Below are 21,277 nucleotides of genomic sequence, written 5' to 3' on the forward strand. Positions count from 1 at the left end.
TCTGTGGACAGAAAAACAGAGCCAATATTTCAGTTAAAGAAAATATATTGAATTGCAATGTTAATACCATCCCTCTCTCCATGTGCTATCTAACCTGCCGAGCAGATTCACCATTTTCTCTATCTTACTTCAAATTTTCATTATCTGTGTACCTTTTTTTCTTTTCGTAAGAAGGCGTGGTTCACACCAGCAGCAGTTCGTACAGCACAAAAGAGTGAAAAATGTGAAATAAAGCCAAAAGTGAAAAGAAATTAAATACAACCATATGGACCCTTCTGAAGATCTCTGCACAGTCATTGGCTACCAATCCAATAACGGCAAATGTGCTCTCCTCCAGAATATTGAGAGGGAAATGTATCAGTGAGTATCCTGCAATGTGTCTTTACAATGTTTCTGTCAATTCTAAATAGTCTATGGAAAGGGTAAAGGAAGGAATAATGTAGTGAGGTATATGAATGTTAAGTTGCCATGTTTGATGAAGATTATTATTGGTTGTATGATGAGTGTGTAACCCTCAATTCAGCTAGAGGCTTAATCTAGGGGAAGACAGCTCCTGGTCCGGCCAAACTTAAGAAATCTTAACATACAGGACACAATATGTGATTAAACGATTGAGCTTTATAATTCTTAAATTGACTATAGGGTTAGTAAAGAAACAATAAAGGAAAAGGCCCATTCCCATGAAACAGTCTAGTGCACGATATTGGAGCTCATGGTTTCGTCCATTTGTTCCCTGCCAAACTCCTTCGAGTGCAGTCGACCCTCAGATACTCGCTCTAAGTCCACTCTGTCCGGCGGTCTACCAACTATCTCCATTTGCGTCTTCTCTCTTCATCTCTCCCTGACAAAAGACTGTGAAATACCTTCTCTCAAACAAAAGAACAACTTGCCTCTCATTGGATGACACACATTCCAAAGCCCCGTTATCTCTAGTCATAACCCAAACATTGCTGCTACAGAGAATCCTTACCTTAGCAGTGAAACATTACAGAGACGCCATTACATTAGCAGCGAACCCTTACCGTGCGTTAAAAGTGCATATTTCAGGGACTAAATGTGTACTTGTTAGATGTTGAGATTTGATGAGGTCTTCACTGACTTAGGCCACATGTGCAAGATTACTAAAATCCTGTTGGTATCACAACATTATTGCGGCTCCTTCAGTCTAGCACTATTCTTAAATACAACATGTGCACAAGAGGGGCCTGGATGGCTTCCTGGGTGCCTAGGGTAGCTGGCCTCCCTCAGCAGCAGCAACTCAGTGACAAGAACATCCAAAGTTGCATCAGAAAATTGGAGGGCCATTCTCTTCCCTGCAACCTTCAAGTAATGGATGAGTTGGGGAAAATAAGCACTTCCCTTTGCGAGATGCAGCCATAGCTTCAATCAGTATGGACTGGCTTAATCTGATGTGAACCATACATTAATCTGCAGTCCTATCATGCAGCCTTTCTAGAGATTGAAACTGTGAGCTCAGGACATGAGGGGTGTCAGTCCTGCCCTTCTGTGATGCAGTGCGTGTGCTTCGCTGTGCTGTGCACAATGCTGTTTCAGTGATTTAAAAAAAAACAGCTTAAAATAGACTCCAGTTTACCAAGGCAGAGGTATTTTTGTGAAAGATGATCTTAAGAAATAGAGCACTGAAAATGTCTTAACCACTCTGAGATGTGATTGATGATCCAGACACTTTACATTTCCCAGAATGTGCTATGAAGTACAGAGATAAGTGTTAAAGATGATATACTGGAAACTATAGTTTATTCAGGGTAAGGATTCAAATCTTTAGACCTTAGGCTGGTTCTGAATGTGCAACCAAAAGGAGAAGAGATCTAGGTCTCTGTTTGAAACAGATATGAAGTTCTTTGAAGACGAAAATAAGGTGGCTGGTCCATTTTTCAATTCCTATGTCATTGTTTCTCTACCTGAGCAGTCTTTGCTTTTTGTCAGCTGCTTTCAGGTAAACTACAAGCTGCATGCACAGTAGCATAGCAAACTAAAGTTTAATGTTTACATAGATATGGAGTCAAACACCTCCTCCCAGTTCCTCATTGCCGGGTTGCACTCTGCTCTAGCCACTTACCTACCACACTGCTTCCCTGGGCCTAGCAAAATTCAAATCATTAAGCCAGCAAGCTGCTTGCAAGTGCTAACAGGGACCCATAGCATGCTGGTCTCAAGCAACTAAACCCAAGACAAACCCTACCGCCACATCCAATTGCTAGATTACAATCATCACCAGGATCTTATATGAGGAAGAAGCTAAGAAATTCAATCAGCTTCACTGGAACTGCAACATAAAATGTACGGTTTATAAGTTAACCAATATTTGATCCTCTATAATTGGTGGGTGTAAAAGCTAAAAATCCAATAGCACAAATGGGAATACTTTTAAATACAGGGAGAAAATTTATTTTTATGTAGTCAGTAGGTCAGAAGAAATCATTGATCAGTTGAACCACGACTAATGTAGTGAAAAGAGCAAATACCCTAGCATGATTGCAACCAGTATACCTTCTATGAAAATGTGGACATAACACATTAATTAACAAAAAATACAAAGCTGTGATATTATGCACAGAACAACAATTGCAAAAGATATATACACCTGCTAAGCTCTCTGAGCCTTCATTGAATTTGAATGAACAGCAGGGATAGAGATAAAGATTACATCTTGCTCAGTTCTATGGTGAATAATAATTTAGATTATACTGTGCAATTTAAAAGTAATCTTAATCACAGTCTGAAATGCTGCAAGAAAGTCACTTTCAGAGCTGCCAGTACAGCTCTGTTGCAGTCTAAATCTCACAGCTGGATCTTGTGAATCTCTGACTTAAGAGCACAATGGGAAATCTCAGACTGAATAGTGAAATGAAAATATATTCACAATGATACACCACAGAAGGAATTCTTCAGGTGGTGCTGAGGCTTAAACATTGACCTTCAATCATTAAAAGATCAAATCTGATCTTTGTGGCCTCTCTACCCAGGTTTCTTAAAGATTATTTTATCAAATTATATCCATTCCATCATATTTTTTCATAAATTATGAACTTATTTGAATTTACTAAAGCCATGCTGACCAACTACTGTATAAACTAACACATGGAACTGTACACTGAGAATGAAAGAATAAGAAGCCATTACATCTGCCTCTGCTTAGATAAAAACTGCTATTGCTCAGATTTCTCCATTTTACCAAAACCTTTAATTAGTCATACGATTCTAATATTTCTCCTTGTGTAAGTCCCTTGCACAAATTTCCTAAGATTCAATTCCTAAATTGTTCTTTTTTGTGAATGTTATTGCATTATACAGACCTTTGAGGACCTGGTGAGTCAAACCATTCTGTAAGACCAAACCAGAAAAACTACTGATGTTGTGGTCCTGTGTCTCCTCCACAATGCAACTGCGACCAAAGTGAAACCAGATATTTCTAGAGAGGAAATATGTTATCTATTAACAGCAGACAGCACCCTTTGCATGAATCTGCTGCAAATGATAGAAAAATTCCAGAGCCACAGGAATTGAAGGGTGTCATGTCCTTGATCTCTATTCATAAGGGCTCACTTGCAATGTAGACTACAACCTTAGATCAACTTGAAGACATTTCAGAAAGTGGACAACTGCTTATGAAGTGGATGGTAACAGAGTCTGCTGGACCTCCTGTTGTTATACCTTACACATTTGCTCTCTTGGCTCGGCAATTTTTATTCCTTGGTCATTAAAAAATGTACGCAAATAAGCCACGTTTTTTGCTGCCCTGATCTGCTGAACATTGAGAAGTTTGGAGTTTGGCAAAATCTCAGGAGTAGATACACAAAGAAAAACAAAATTGCAAATGCAAATAATGAAACAACCAGACAAAAAAATGTGTGTGTGTGTGAGTGAGTGAGTGAGTGAGTGAGAGAGTGAGAGAGAGAGAGAGAGAGAGAGAGAGAGAGAGAGAGAGAGAGAGAGAGAGAGAGAGAGAGAGAGGAGGAGAGAGAGAGAGAGAGAGAGAGAGAGAGAGAAAGAGAGAGAGACACCCCGTCTGGTCAACTCAAAAGATGATGACGGGTTTGTGTTGTTCTTCCTGGCCAACATCATAAACTATGTTGAGTCACATTACCCCAAAGCTCATCTGAAATGTTCTTAGGATACTTTAGAAAATGCCAGTTCTGTTCCCAGAGTAAAAGCTCCCATCTTCAGCATGAGTGTAAAGTTATATCGATGAGTTAGATTTGGTTGGCCTTGTAGTCAAAATGGTGCAAGTCACCCCTGGATTTCCTTGAGTTTGACTCCAAGACTGACATTTCATTGTATTTGTTTTGTATCACCTTAAGATTCACAGGCCAATATCGACATTTCAGCTCTTAAAATACTCAGTATTCATGAGTTCCATACACTTGAAAGGAATTTCAAGGGAGAAGGAGAACCGCAGACAGCATGACAATGGAATTTATTTTTCAGCTACTAATAAAATCTATAAACAATGTTAAATATATTTAACATAGTCCAGCCATTTACTTTCTCTTCATACTGTATACTGTTTAATTTATAAACTGCAGGCATTTTGCAACTTAATATTCTGGTAACCTTCCTAAATCAATACTTTTAAACTATGTTTGGCACAAACCGCGATCAAATTGTAAAACCCAGTTGTCATGATTGATGACTAAATTTTTCTCCTTCTGTGCTTGGTGACTCTTTAAGATTGTAGAAAATAATCTCTCCAGCCTGGCTTGCGGACCAAAATTTACCATTGCTTTACTAGTTTTTGCTTACTCAGGCCAGTTCCAGATGAGACAAAGCCACAATCAATAATGATCTTTAGACACTATTAACACACTGTATTTTCACATTAACTGAAGCATCCAAAACATCAAGCATTTAATTACTATTGAGAGGCAGAATTCCTTTGGTTAGATTCATAATTTAGAACCTGAAATGTTTTTTTTATATATAACAGTCCTATTATAGTTTGTTACACTAAATCCCAACTTCAATTTCTTTATCTCACTTTAAGATGCAAGCCAACAACTACCAAGAGAAAGGCTCTCTTAGTTCTCTGACTTGATTTGTTGTTTGATTTTTCATCGTGTATAGGAACCGTTTTACTGCTGTTTACTCACGACTCAGTGAATGAAACTGGATCACAACCCGTAATTTCCACTTACCACACATTAGACTTTTAGACTAGTTCCAAGCTTAAAGACATCAGGCTTCTCTTTACAATTCAGCTGGTTTTTATTCACCCTCACAACATACTGTTCAGATATTGTCTGGGGCTACAAATCTATCCCAATCCTCAGATGATATCATGCACACAATCTAAATTGATCAGGATGCTATCATCATGCATTTCTGATCCTTCTCTGACCCTGAATAGATCATCCACCGAAACATCTATTCCATATATGATTACATTTAAAATCAGACATTTAAAATTAAGCATGCAGAGTAGCAACACTGTAGATTTCTGGTTATTCCAGTTTATCTAATTATAGTTTTGATATTGTTTTGCAGTTGTTCTTTTCACTAATCTCATTTAAAGACAAAAGCAGTGTGAAAATTCTGAAAAGTTGCAACCTCCAGGAAGCAGTAAAAATGTCTCCCCTCCTCATGGCATATACCTCAAGCAAATGTTACAAATATTAGTCATCAGGGGTTAAAGAATAAAGGTAGTAGCCTTGTTTAAAATAAAAGAAAATACTAAACAAGCAACATACACAAGTGAATAGTTTCCAATTTTAGCTTTAGGGAAGTCAATAAAACCCAATTTCATAAGCAGTGTTCAACAAACAAGTTATTACATCACATTTTGCATATACAGCAGAGCATGAAGTTCTACCTCTGCAACAATAAATTCTTAGCTTCTGTGGCACCATGACCCAAAGCTAGTCAAAGTCCCATATTGCTTTTCCAATTTCTACAAACACATTTCTTTGATTCCCAACACTTCTCAAAGAAAACAATCTGATTACATAGCAGGGTCCTAGCTTCCTTTGAAAATATATTTTTAATATCCAGCATGAGAGGCTGGAATCTGAAGTGGTACACCTAACTTTCTAGTCAGATGAACACAGGTCCAGAAGAAATCAGGAAAATGATTCCCACTCCTTCAATACATCCAAAGTCTACCTTCCCCAGTTTCTGAGCAGTTATAGAAGCAGCTTTATAACGTTTATCCACAATTTTCAAATCTTCGTTTCTACTATTCCATACACAACAATGAAGCAACTAACCCTATTTCATGGATTCTTGAAACCATTAAATTCCCAGAAAGGTACAAGAGCATAATTCAAAGAGCACCTGTGTTGAGTGATAATGTATCAGTACAGATCCAGAGATTTATACTCCCTTGAAAGCAAGCTGTGCAACAATATTTGCTAATCTTCAAAGCAGACAGAAAGCAAGGAGGATGCCTAAAGATGCAAATACATTTCCAAGGTGATTAACAGGAGACATTAACTTTATTAACGCCAATACCTACTTCATAAATGCTGTTTAAGGGAATTGCTTCATGGTGCTTGCTGGTTCTTAAATAATGTATAATGTTAAAATGGCCACAGGCAAAACTCAATATTCTGTAACTTTCATTAGCTTGATCCTCTAGATATATTTATGGTCCATTTTTCTGCTATAAACAGATGTAACAGACAATTAAAATAATAAATTTACTGTGATTAACTTAACAAAGGCAGAACAGTCTATACAAATATTGAATTGGCAACAAAGATGCCATTAGTCCTTCTTGCATGGGCAGTTTTATTTCTGCTAATTAGATATAAATATGGTCAGACTTGAAATCTCAGCAAGGAGCTGGGATGATTAAAAAACAAGAGTAATTACTGAAATATTCTACTCACTGTGTTGTTGTTGTCCGCACAGCTACTGCACTCTGCCTTTGGATCCTGAAATCAATGACAAACTGAATTAGCAAACATAAAAATTATGGTAATGCTCGGTGTACTATTGTAAACCAATTGCAAAGCCCAGGTTGGGTCTTGACTACCTGGGTAAATGAACATTCCTCTGAAGAAATTTGAAGTCATAGCTGTTACCATAGAGCCTTCGACCAGGCAGCCAGTATTGGAACATTTTGATTAAAAAGAAACCTTGCAGGAAAAATTACATGTTGCTGGAAGAATTATTGTGAATTGTAATTAAAGTGTTTAAGTAAACATAATAAAAGATCTATACCTGAACTTCCATTTTCATTATCAAATAAAAATAACTGCATGAGTGTGCAGGTCATTGTGACATTAAAAAATAACTGATGCTTAAGCTAATATTTAATGAAATGTGGGTAAGAAGAATATTACTATTATTATTAAATATACTGTATAGGAAATGGGGTGAGCAAGAGCAGTGGAAGATAAAAGTGTGAAAGAGAGGAGGGGAGAGCTGAATTAGAGTGTTACTATGGTAAGAGCAGAGGAGGTGAGTGACAAGAACTACAGAGGTCAGAGGGCAGGGGGCTGAGGGCTGGTGGGCAGCAGAGGATAGAAACAGAGAGATAACAAGCTGGGTGAGAACAGCAGGCATAACATAAACATAAAGCAAGCAAAAGCAGTGAGAAAGCATTGAGCAGCAGAATGAGTGATAAAAGGGAACATAGAAGATAAGTGTACGTGGTAAAAGTAGGAGCATGGAATCTAGTCAATGCCGGCAGAAATAACCAATCATCTTTAGACTGTTTCTTGATTCATGTTTACCTTCAAGTGGAAGGAAACAGATCTGAAAGTTTAATGCACGTTACATAAACGGTGTGGAATTCAAAAGGTCCAATTTCACCATGCACATTCACTAGTGCTGGGCAGAAAAGCAGTAGATCCATTGAGGCACCCTTCATTTAACCTGAGCCAGATCAGTGTCTTGGTCAACTAAACGTCTAAGTTTATGCACATGACATGAAGCAGCAAACAAAAAGGGGCAGGCTCAAGGTGAGAGAAAATGTATAACTTTTCAAGGCCACAAAGCTGCTTAAGGAACTGAGTAATGATGAAAAGCTATGGGCTTAGTGGTAAGAAGTTGTGAATAAAGCAAAATCAAGGCAGAATTAAAGCTGTTTTATTTCATTGCCTATAACATACAGAGGAAAATAGGAAAAACAACAGCAGAAATAGAGATAAAAATGTTTGATCAAATTAACACAACAGAGATGTGGCCTCATGATTTGAAAATCAACATAGCAGAATAACTCACATTTCAGATGAACAAAAAAGAGTGGTGGCTATTTCCTACCACTCAAGACAAGAAAGCAGTGAGGATTAATAGTCTTCGTTCAAATGATCAGAAAGTCATCATGGGTGATGTATATAGATAAAGATTCAGTGAGAGTAACAGGCAGCATGTTGTTTGATTATATTGTAACCATAGTGGAAGCAATAGGAAGCAGGCCATTTGTTATATTATTAGACCAGATGAATTGAAGTTTACATAGTAAGATGTTCTTTATGTTTCTACCATATTTAAATGACCTCAAGAATGATTTGCTTACAAAGAAAACAAGAGCATTAATCGTAAATGAAGCATATAAAGTTTGAAGGGGTGACTTGATTGGAGTAGACGAGGAATAGATTAAATAATGTGATAGCAAACAATGGCAAACAGAAACAGTGCAAATTTTAAAACTGTTTGCAAGGTTTTTAGGATTGAGATCTCCTCTCAAAAGCTGCTGGGTAAGAAGTCCGACTAAATATATTTTAAGTATGACATCAAATTAAAAAGGCTTGTAAGGTTATCAAGAAATGCAAGATGCTGAGGATTAGGAGACTAGATAAACCAGCAAAAGACAACTAAAAAGAAATGTAGTGAAAAAATAGAGAAAAGAGGGCAATCTAAGTATAAAAGTAAGAATTTCTACAGATATGTAAAAGGGGAAAAATTAAAAAGTAAATGTAATTTATTAAGGAAGAGAAGACAGAAAGATGGAATTACAAACAGAGAGGGGGGAAACTGTTGAGGTATTTAAACAAATTAGTTTTGTGTGCCTTCTTAGCAGAAAACAAAAACAACAGAAATATTGGAGCATACATAGGATACCAAGTCTAAGAACAAAGCAAATATGACTAGAGAAGTAGCTGTGAAAAAATTAAGGGGACTAGAAGCTAACGAATTTCTGGATCAATTATATTCGAGTGTTCAAACAGAGGTATTTATGGTAGATATTGATGACAACTTTCTAAAATTCCTTAGGTTAGGGAACATTTGATGGTGGTCTTCAAGCAAAGAAGAGCCACTAGTTGGCGTAACTTGAGATAACAATCGGATATAAGCTGGGTTTTAATACAGAGTTGACAATATTGGTTAGAAAACCACAACATGCTTTTGCAAAGTTAACATGGCTTTAGAAAGAAATTCACATTTGGCAAATTAAGCAGTTATTTTTCAGAGTGTAATCATAAAAGGAAAATAGCGGATGCAATAAACCTTTTCAAAAAGCATTTGATACAGTGCCAAATGAAAGTTTGTTTTTCAGAACAGAGCATGGGGTCAGATGGAATATATCAGCATGGTGGAATACAGTAATTAAGCAACAGAAAATAGAGAGAGGAATAAATGGCTATTTTCAAGTTGTAAGCCTGTCATACTTACTGTATGTTCTTAGAAGATCAGTGCTGGAACTTCTATTACTTTTTATATATAGTATGGGCTCAGATGAAAATATGCAGTAGATGAAACCATGTTTTCTAATCATACATTTCTGGGGATGTAGTAATAGAGAAATTTTGGATAGGATAGAAAGAGAATGCAAAAGAACCTTGACAAGTTAAGTGTGCAAGGAGTAGAAAGTGTATAATGAACAAACAAATATGAAATTCTTACTTTGACAGAAAGACTGGTAAATAGAATTATAGAATTATTAAATTATGTCAGAGAAGGCATTCAAATCAACATATCCATATCAGTAAAAAAATCAAGCTTTTATATTAGTTTGAAGAGATAAAAATTATTAAATATTGATGCTTAAAAGAATTTAACTGTCTTTGTGCATAGAATATGTACATTGGTAAGCAGGCAAAACAAGCAAAGGGAAGAGATGTGCTTTAATGGCCATTACTGTCAGAAGGTTGCAAAGGCGAAGTTTTGGAAACTCTACGGGTCTTTAGTGACACTGCATTTAGAGTATTGTGTGTGGTTTTGGTGTCTGTACCCAAGGAAAACTGAGATAATTAAGTGCAAAAATACACTGGATTGAGGACATTGTTCTACTAGAGTTTATACTTGCTGGAGTTTAAAGGATGAAAGACAATCTCATTAAGTGCTCCTCAGCACCCTTCATTCCCCTATGTACTGCCCCTTTACACTTACACTCTACACCTCATTCTGACACATACACATTCATTGTCCTACTGTATTTTCATATGTTTGTTGCCACCTAGAAGAGTTCCTCTTGCTAAAGGAGTCACTTTGTCACTTTATCAGAGTTAACTTATGCACAAATATTTTATGTACAGTACATACAATCCGTCTATGTATATAAACCAATCTGATGTATATATGACCTCACTCAACAAATACTTGCGCATTATGTTTTATAGGATTGCTTTTACATTTATATTTATTGAGTATTTTTATGCTTATTGTTTGTTTATTCTGCATCAGATGCAGAGTAACAATCATCGTGTTCTCCTTTACACTCTCGTACTGAAGAATGAAAATAAACTATATTGAATCTTGAATTAAGACAAGTACTATTTTGAGAGGATTTGACATGGCAGATGCTGAGTAGGCGTTTCCATCGGCTGGAAATTCTTGAACAATCAGGCAGATTTTCAACTTAAGCAATCATCATTGAGGATGAATTAGAGGAGAAATTGCGTGGTACAGAGTTGTCTCTCTGGAATTTTCTATTCTATAGGCTGCAGATGTTCAATGTATTCAATTGGAAGCCAAAAAATTAATGGACATAGGAACTGGGAAGGAAACAGGGTGAGGTACAAAATTAACCAAGATATTATTGAATACAGCAGGTTTGAGATATCAAATGGGCTACACCTATTGTTGTTTCATACTTTCTTCCATCAAATACGACATCAGTAGAGGGCAGCAACATGTTCAAGTTAAGGTTGAATGCAGCATCTGATGACATAATTCATGTACTAAATAAATTAAATTATATGATGTCTATAATATAACCATACATCCTAATGAATTTCATATTTAAGAGCTGCAGGAGACACAACATAAGAGGAAAGAAAAAAAATACACTTATGCAGAACCTGCCACTCAGATTAGATGTCCTCAAAAGCTACATAGCCCTGGTGTCAGTCACTATAATAATGTTGACAAAATAAGACCTACAAGCAGCAAAGCAATAACAAAAGACAGTAGGAGCAGGAGTAGGCCATTCGGCCCTTCTAGCCAGCACCGCCATTCACTGTGACCATGGCTGATCATACACAATCAGTACCCCGTTCCTGCCCTCTCCCCATATCCCTTGACCCCGCTATCTATAAGAGCTCTATCTAACTCTCTCTTGAATGCATCCAGAGACTTGGCCTCCACTGCCTTCTGGGGCAGAGCATTCCACATATCCACCACTCTCTGGGTGAAAAAGTTTTTCCGCATCTCTGTTCTAAATGGCCTACCCCTTATTCTTAAACTGTACCAATCTATTTAACAGTGATACTGAATGAGTAATAAGTATTGGCCATTAATGGGAGACACCAGTAATGTCTCCCTAACCTCTGTAACAGCACCATGGGATTTGTTATACATGACAGAGCAGGGAGTACGGAATCAGAATCAGGTCTTTTTTATTTAAATTACTGATATATGTCATGGAATTTCTTGTTCTATGGCAGCAGTACAGTGCAAGACATAGAAACTACTGTAAGTTACAAAAATAAATAAAGTGTACAAACGGAATAATGAGGTAGGGGTCATGGGAAGTTCAGAAACCTGACAGCAGAGGGGAAGATGGTCTTTCTTGATAATTAAGTGTGGGTTTTCAGGCTGCTGTACTTCATCGCTGATGGTAGTAATGAGAAGACTGCACGTCCAAGATGGTGATAAATGATGGATACACATTCTTGAGGCACCAGTTCTTGAAGGTGTCCTTGATAGTGCGGAAGGCTGTGTCTGTGGTGGAGCTGGCTGAGTCTATACCTCTCTGCAGCCCCCTGCAATCCTCTGCATTGGAGGTTTCATATGAGGCTGTGACATAACCAGTCAGAATGGTCTCCACCATACATCTATAAACACTTGCTAGAGTCTTTGGTGACTTACCAAATCTCCTCAAACTCCTAAGGAAGTAGAGCTGCTGGTGTGCCTTCTTCATGATTGCATCAATGTGTCGAGCCCATGATAGATTATCTGAAATGTCGATGCTGAGGAACTGGAAGGTGCCCACCCTTTCCACTATTGATCCATCAATGAGGACTTGTGCATGTACTCCCAAAATCCACCCCTCCCCCAAAGGTCCACAATCAGTGCTTTGGTCTTGCTGACATTGTGCAAGGTTGTTGTTGCAACACCTTTCAACTAACTGATCTCCTTCCTAAAGATTTCTCATCACCATTAGAGGCAAGAAATGCCATCGGAGCCTGACACCCAATTGAAGGATGTTCTGAAATCAGCCTCCAAAACAGAAAAGACAGGGTCAACAGAGATGACAGGGTCAACAGACACAATGGGGATTTGCACAGGTGTAGTGGTTTTTTTTTCCCTTTCAAAGTGTGCATTAAAGGTGTTGAAGTCATTGGAGAGTGAAGCATCATAGCCATTTATGTTGATAGGTTTTCTCTTAAGGTACATTATACCTTGCAAACTCTGCCATAGTTGTCATGTGTCCAATTCTGTTGCTAGCTTCACTTAAATTGCCTTTTCACCCTCTCAGTGGCCTTCTGTAGGTCTTACCTTGATTCTTGTAGGACTCTGGATGGCTGGTCTTGAACACCATAGATTTAGCTATCAGCAGACTGCCAATCTCCTGGTACTCCCAGGGTTTCTGGCTTGGAAAGTTTTGGTATGTTCTTAACAGCACATACTCATCCACATCAGTCTCAGGGAAGCCAGTAATAACCATGGCATATCATTCAGATCCAAGGATGAATCCCTGAAAGTACACCAGTCCACAAGTTGAAGTAGCCCTGTAAACATCCCCCTGCATTCCTTGATCATATATTCACAGTCCTCACTCTCTATATGTCAGGAGTAGAAGTACAGCCAGGTGATCAGACACGCTACAATGCAGATATAGTGACTCCTCCAAGGGCAATGCCTCTATCTATGCAACACTCATTGAGTTCTAGACTGGAAACCTAGACTAGAATTTTGTGCTCAAGCCAGTATACTGCATGTTTAACTTTCTAGCTCGATGATAAAAGCAAACCCAGTTAAGCACAGCCTTATTCTGTATATTAAGAGTCATGGCACAAAATGCTGGCAGCATCTATAGAGAGAGAGAAACAATCAGTGAACATAGGTGTTTTTGTTTAAGGGATAATCATAGATGCTGCCTGACCTGCTGATATCCTTCAGTATTTTGTTCGTGTTACTCTGGAGTGAGTGAGTGTGTGTTGAACTCCTGGTGGAGTCATTGGGACGCCGTCATGACAAGCTTTTTGCACCAATCTTTTTGGTGATTGCTCATCGTACGGCGTGTCTTGGGCATCTGAAACCTGGCGGAGCCCATCCCTCTCCAGGTTGCATTTGGGCAAATAAAAAGCTTCATCAGAATCTGATATTGAACAAAGACATCTCAGATATCAGGCCAAGAACAAAGAAAAACAACATTATTCAAACACAGATAAGTTTCTGTTGACAGATGGAATTTAAGAGTAAATTCTGATTTGTGTATTCTCACTTTCCACAATTAAAAATAGCAGTTTAATTGTTGCTAAGTAACTACTTCAGCTGTTATTTTTCTTCAGTTCTTTTTTATATTAATGATAATTCTACTAATTAGCCATTGTTCCCTCTGAAGAGAGTATTGTGAGGCTGACAGATTTTTCAAATAATAAACATTTCTATATTTCAAGTACATTACCAGCTTAAAATGAATGAATGCTAAGGTTCCAACATGCATGATACATTTAGGATGATTGTGATCAAACGCTTTGATTGCCCTGAACTCACACCTCAGAAGTTGGTATTTGTTGATGCCATTACAAATGTATGAACAATAAATGTCAAGTGATCAGTTTATGCATATTAATGAGCTAGTTCAATTTTTAAATGTGCACCATCCCTCATTATAAAACAATTACTGTTATAGAGGCAGAGATTTATGTAGCCGGCTGGATCTTTAGTAATGGGCAGTTTACAGGATGACAATATATCAGTGGTGATACAACATGTACTGTGTAATATTCCCTCTGAGTTACTCTTTAAAGTATGTCCCTTCTGGAAATGAAACAGTCCTTTTCGCACAGCAAGTGAGTTGTGTTATGAATAATATATTTGCACAGGTACTTAATTAGGATAGAGGAAAGTAATGCTGAAAACAACCAAGGCAAGTAATTAGATGTCAATTGCTTTAGCTTGGGTTGGGAAATGATTTGAACAGCTAACTTTGTCAGCAGAGACCACAGGAATTTTCAGAATTATGATATTAAGGAAATTGCCACTATACTAGAAAATGTGCTGAGAGTGTAACACTCCTTGACCCAGAGAAAAAGGTACCTAAAATTTATACTTCCATTCCTCACCATGATTATGGTATCTAGCTAGGGGCAGATAAAATTTGTACATAGCCAACAGTGGTGTGCTCGAGTCAATGAAGTGCAAACTGATTCTAGAACATTTTAACTCAGACACAAGAACAGAACTAACTAAGGCAAGCTATAGATACAGTGGTGAAGGTTTATTCTGCACAAGTATTTGATATACGAGTATTTGAATAGACAGTGATTGATTAGGGATAGTCATCATGGCTTTGTGTGTGGTAAGTCATGTTTAACCTATCATAGAGTTTTTTTGAGGAAGTTACCAGGAAAGTTGATGAGGACAGTGGATGTTGTCTGCAAGGCCTTTAACAAGGTTGCACAGGAGGTTGGTCAAGAAGGTTCAGTTGCTTGGCATTCAAAATGAGGTAGTGAAATGGTTGAAACATCAGCCTTACAGGAGAAGCTAGAGAGATGGTAGTAGATGGTTGCCTCTCATACTGGAAGTCTGTGTCTAGTGGAGTGCCACAGGGATTGGTGTTGGGTCCATTGTTGTTTGTCACCTATATCGACATTTTGAATGATAATGTGGTTAACTGGATCAGCAAATTTACAGATAACACGAAGTCAAGTCATATTTATTGTCACTTAACTATATACATGTATACCATCAAACGAGACAATGCTTCTCCAAAACAGGGTGTAAAGCACATTGTACACATAACATACAATAATTTATGAAAGTAAGGATAAAATCTAAAGATGAATTACACATAAAGTGCATAAATTATATACAGTGTTAGGTGCAGAACATTAACAAGTGACACTTTGAATGCCATGCGTCCGATAGTTCAGAAGCCTAATAGCCTAAAGATTCTCTTGCCTGATGGAAGAAAGTCAAAAAGGATGCTGGATGGATGGGTGGGATCCTTAATAATACTAAGGGTCCTGTGCATGTAGCGCTCCTGATAAATGTCCCCAATGGATGGTAGGGTGACCCCTATGATCCTTTCAGTCATTCTCACATCTCTTTTTAGGGACTGTGATTGAGGATGCAGTGGACAGCAAGGAAGACTATTAAAGTTTGCAGCTGGAAAAAATGGCTGAAAAATGGCAGATGTAATTTAATGCAAACAAGCGTGAGGTGTTGCACTTTAGGAGGAACTACAAGAGTAGATCTGACATGGTGAGCGCTCAGGCACTGAGGAGAGCAGGAGAATAAAGTGATCAGGTCATTAATTCATTGCAAGTGCTGTCACAGGTACTTAGGGCTATAAAGAAAGTTTATAGCATATTGGCCTGTATAGATCAAAGTTGAGTAGTTGGGATGTCATATTGAAGTAGTTTAAGACATTGGTGAGGCCTAGTTTGGAGTTTTATGTGCAGTTTTGTTCACCTACCTACAGGAAAAATTGAAAGAGCACATAGAAAATTTACAAGAATGTTGTTGGGACTGGAGGACCTGAGTTATAAGGGAAGGTTGAATAAGTTATAATTTCATAACTTCATTCCCTGGTGCACAGAAGAATGAAGGGAGATTTAAAAGAGGTGTACAAAATTATGAGGGGTATAGATATGATAAATACAAGCAGGCTTTTTCCACTGAGATTGGGTTAGATTACAACTAGAGATGGGTTAAGGGTGAGTTCAAAGAGGCAGAGCCGAGTGATGATGGCGCTAAGCAATGACCCCTTCGCTTGCATCTTCAGAAGCAGCTCTATTTCTATCTCTGATATCTCTTTTTTTTCCCTTTCATGGTTCTTTTTGAAGACCCTGACCTGGAGTTACACTCTGACTTTGGTTCTTTGCTGGAATGGGACCCGCTCCCAGGGCCTCTCGAGTGGCCACTTTACGATATGCCAAGGCCTAGAAGACTAGTGCGCCTTCAGGGTACCGGATTTTCGTGGCTCTGGAGGCGGGCAGGTGCCATCGCCACCAATGACTGATGTGTCGCGGGAGAACAAGGAAGATCAGAAGCAGGGGGCTTGCTGCTGGCTGTGTGCCCAGAGGCACAGAGCTCGGAAAGAGCAACAGGACAGACTTTTAACACCATGAATCAGTGAGCTGTTCTGTTATGTCTCCCCTCTCGCTGTGAAATGGGGACATCTCTTTTTCCTTTATTAGGGAGAGAGAGAGCCTGTGGTATGTCGAATACTGGGTGAACGAGTAGTCTTTGGGGTACTGCAAGTCTATGTCTTCATTGATGCTTTGCTGCACGCTTGAGTGTTCAGTGGGGGGCACCGAAGCTTTTTTGCTGGTGTGGGGGGGTTCATTGCTTTGCTGCTGCTTGTACATGGGAGTGGGGAGCTGGGGGGGCTTTGGGGTTTTAATATTAAACTGTCATTCATTCTTTGGGGAACTCCTCTGCTTTCATGGATGTTTGCAAAGAAAAAGAATTTCTGGATGTACATTTCTCTGACATTAAATGTACCTACTGAAAGTGTGAAATGTTTAAGGGGAAACTTCTTCACATAAAGGTGATGAGAGTGTGGAATGAGCTGCCAGCACAAGTGGTGCACATGAGCTTCATTTCAATGTTTAAGAGAAGTCTGAATAGCTACATGGAAAAGTGCAGTATGGAGGGCTTTGGTCCATGTGCAAGTTGATGGGCTAGGCAGTTTAAATGATTCGGCTCAGACTAGATAGGCTGAATGGCCTGTTTCTGTACTGTAGTTTTCTTTGACTCTATGACTCATAATGGTATTCAGGCATATAAAAGCCTCATCAAAATTCTATACTAAGCATACTATTTATTGATTTTTTTATTGGGTGATATTTTGGAAAGGTTGGCTTGGCCTACACCTCAAAGTTGAATCATTCATTTTCTTTAACAGTCACAAAAAATGTTTCTGAAGGTTTAGGAAGCTCTTTGGAGAGGGGCCTTGAGGGTAAAGATTAAATACTGAACATCTGGATGTTTTTGCTACAATTTTACATGTCTTGGTGGCAACATGGAGCAGAAAAGACAGGACCTCTCTATGCAGCAGCCCGCCCAGTGTGGCCCAGGCTCATGATAAAGAAATGGCATGGAATTACCGGGATCAGCTTCAGGAGAGGCACAGTGAACACAGAAACAACGCTGGAAAAAGTCTAATGACCTCACCGGCATAGTTAAGCTCAGTGGAGATTTCAACACATTTCACTCTTGGAGCTCTAAGCGGCTGGGGAAATTAAATTCAATTAAATCAACTTGCAATGAAAAAGCAGCTGTAAATGATAAATATGAATGCCATTAAATTCCAACAAATGGCATTGTGGCTTTGGAGAAAAAAATCTTTAAAACAAAAAAAAGGTGCGAGGAGCATGTCAGAGCATTCCAGCAAACCATCTTGCTAGAGAACATAGAACAGTACAGCACAGCAAATGGCTCATCAGCCCATCTTTCCTGTCGCCTATCTTAGAGCCTTTTAAATGCCTATCACATTTACCTCCTCCACCACCCCTGGCAGCATATTCCAGGCACCCATATCATAGATTACAAAAAATGCCACTCATCTTGTTGAATTTACCCCTTCCCACCATGGGGAAATAGATACCAGCTCTCTGTTCTATCCAAGCCTCTCAGTTTGATAAATTTTGATCAGATCTCCCAGCAATCTCCAAAGAAAATTACCCATTTGTCATATCTCTCCTGAAAGCATATGCCCTATTATTAAAAACTTCTTCTGTACCTTCTCCAAAGCCTCCACATCCTTTCTTATAATGAGGTGACCAGAACTGAATGCACTAATCCAGATGCAGTCTAACCTGTTTTAAAAAGCAACAACATAAAGCCATGATGCTTGAACACAATGCCTTGGCTAATTATGGCAAGCATAACATATGTCTTTATCAGCCTATCATTCAGAGCAGCTGCTTCCAGAGTGCTATGGAGTTGGACCCCAAGAACCCTATCTGCATCAATGTTGTTAAGGCTCCTGCCATTACCAATATTTTGTTCCTTTACATTTGATTTCCCCATAGACTTGGCCAGATTAAATTCCTAGAGTACTAGGATTGGTGAGGCAGCTATTCTAAGGAGTAGCAGCAGCTCCTGAGAGCACATAATCAGCCATTGTTTTCAGATGATAGCATTTATGATAGAATTACACAGGAGAAAAACAGGTCTTTCTGTCCACCAAGTCTACACTGACCATCAAAGATTTAGCTACATTAATCCTAATCTAATTGAATTTTATTCTTCCTAATTTCTCATCAACTCCACCCAGAGGTCACTGCTGAGGTCAATTTAGAGATCAATTAGTCTGCCAACATGCACTTTTCTGGGTTGTGGAAGGAAACCAGATCACACAGAGGAAATCCATGCAGTCAAAGGGCAGGTTGAACCTGAGTCTCTGTGTCAGGAAACATAGAGGAAGCTTGACCCAAACGCAGAGCAGCAAAGATGATTTAATGGTGGCCAGTAACTTTAATAACAGCTGCAAAATAGCTGTAGCCACAAAACAAGACAGAACAGATACTTAACAAAACAAGGCAACAAGGTAACTGAAAGCGAGGAGCAACTGCTCAAGGCCAGCTGGTTCACCATCAGAACCGGCATCACAGGAAATCCAGAATCCGTCATGTGCCTGAATAGGGTTGAGCAGTGGGCCCACTGGAATGCTTCAGAGTGCACAGCCACTGGCACATACGCGCAGTTGTCAGGTGCGTTGGCCAAAACAGGCTTGTGTTGTAGGGCCCAGCGGACCTGGTTCTCAAGATCCCAGACAATCGAGACATGGATGATAGAGGATGGAATGATGGGATGAGGATCAATTTCCATATCAACTAGATTGAACTGTCGTGACAGGGCATCTGCCTCTGAGTTCCTGGAGCCGGGTCAATAGTACATCAGGAAGTTGAATTGATCAAAGAAGGGGGCCCAGCGAACGTGACATGGGTTGCATTGGTTGGTTTGTTGATCTGTGGCAGCAGACCAGGTTATCTGTTAGGTAGATGACTTGGTGAAGGAAGTGAGAGGAGCAGAGGTTTGGCAGTAGTTTCTGATAAAATAGCGGTAGAAGTAGGAGAACCCCAAGAAGTGCTGCAGCTGTTTGAGGGAGCATGGCCATTATTCAACAGCAGCATGCATTTTCTCTGTGTCCAAGGTCATGCCTTTGTGTAAAAGGACATAACCTGAGAAGGAAATGGTCAGGGTGTGGAATTGGCATTTTTCTAACTTGCAGTACAATTGCTTTTCAAGGAGGCACTGAAGGACTGATCAGACATAAGAGATATGGTCTCAGAGGTCCTTGGATAAGTTGAGAATATCATCGAAGTAGACTAATACGTACCCGTGTATCATTTCTCAGAGGATCTCATTGATGTAGGCTTGGAAAATGGCTAGACTGTTGGAAAATCCAAAAAACATCACCAAGTAATCAAATTGGTTTGTGGGTCACAGGCAGGGGACTGGGATAATACAATGAATCCATGCTGTAGTGCTTTGGAAATGTAGTTATTCATGGCTAATGATCAGGACGGCTGTTCCATAAGACGCCAGTGCTCCAAGAGGCCAAGATGGTAGTGGGCCAGCAGCACTTCGACATTCTACATTCCAGTCGCATTTTGCTGTGAGAATCCTGAATTCCATGGTGTAATCCAAACATGAGCCTTGACTCAGGTGAAGTATCTGATCCACTGCCCTGCTTCCATTTCCCAGATGTTTGAAAACCTAGCACAACTCAGCAGTGAATTCCTCATATTTATTGCAAATTTTGGTTTTATTGTGCCAGTTAGTGCCCAGGTCAGAGCTCACCCAGTCAAGAGAAAGATGACTAAGGCAATCTTGGTCCAGTCCATAGAATACAAAGATAGCTGGAGTTCGAACTGTCAGATGCACTGGGACACAAAGTTGTGGCATTATCTTGGGGATCTTTCAAAGCTTTCAGGCACCAGAATCAAGGGCTCAGAGGAAGGAGGTTGAGGATGGTGGGCTGCTGCATTGAGAAGGAGCATTAGGAGAAAGGGGTGAGTGGATAGTCACTGGTTTCCTGCTGCTTCTGAGTTGTGTACCCTTGTCAATGGACAATTTCCTTTAGTCCAGCATAACTCAGCTGAGTCAATTGAGGGTTCACTTATCCTATCAGGAAATGTAGAGGAGGCACGACCCAAACGCAGAGCAGTGGAGGTAACTTAGTGGTGAGCAGTAACTTTAATGATAAACTGCAAGCTAACAAGCCATGAGGGATCCACAAAAAAGAGAGAGCAGATACTTAGCACAACAAGGTAACTGTAAGCTAGGGGAAATTGGTTGAGACTGGCTAGTTTGCATGAGTGAACAAGGATTGTGGCTGAGAGCTGAGTTTAAATAGGCTGCAAGTGATGAGTTGGAAATGAGTGGTAGGTGATTCCTGCTAGCTGGGTGGAGAATGGGAGGAACCTGCATATGCAGGCCTGACACTCGGGTGCTGTGATACAGCATCTCTAGCCCTGATCCCACCTCTTCTGCTCTGACAATGCCCCTGCTTTTAGGCATCAGGCAACTCGGTTAAACTACCAATGGTCATGGAAAGAGCCGCAGCACAGTCACTTTGGTCCACTGGGGAGCACAGTGGAGCACTAGAGCTGGTGAAGAGACATGGAAGACAGGCAATAATTGTATAAACAAGGTTGATTATTGCATGGTTGTCATCCTAAATGAATATACAAATTATTCACAATTTGAATTAACTGACTCTTATATTCACATGTTTTGAAGAAGC

At 39.3% G+C, this 21,277-nt stretch overlaps 1 protein-coding gene across 13 annotated transcripts in view; it reads right to left on the reverse strand.

Annotated features, from left to right (window-relative positions):
* Window positions 1–21,277, reverse strand: part of rbfox1 (RNA binding fox-1 homolog 1) — a 1,531,532-nt gene that overhangs the window by 1,317,046 nt on the left and 193,209 nt on the right. For 12 of the 13 annotated variants that reach the window (XM_073060602.1, XM_073060601.1, XM_073060611.1 and 9 more), the window contains one exon: window positions 6,849–6,893. In XM_073060602.1, the coding sequence (XP_072916703.1) occupies window positions 6,849–6,893 (45 nt within the window). Of the gene's footprint in view, window positions 1–6,848; window positions 6,894–12,846; window positions 12,937–21,277 lie in introns of those variants that run through there. The other variant, XM_073060608.1, reaches the window with a different exon arrangement.

This window comes from Hemitrygon akajei, chromosome 11 (assembly GCF_048418815.1).
Source record: "Hemitrygon akajei chromosome 11, sHemAka1.3, whole genome shotgun sequence".
In the NCBI taxonomy this organism is placed as follows: Eukaryota; Metazoa; Chordata; class Chondrichthyes; order Myliobatiformes; family Dasyatidae; genus Hemitrygon; species Hemitrygon akajei.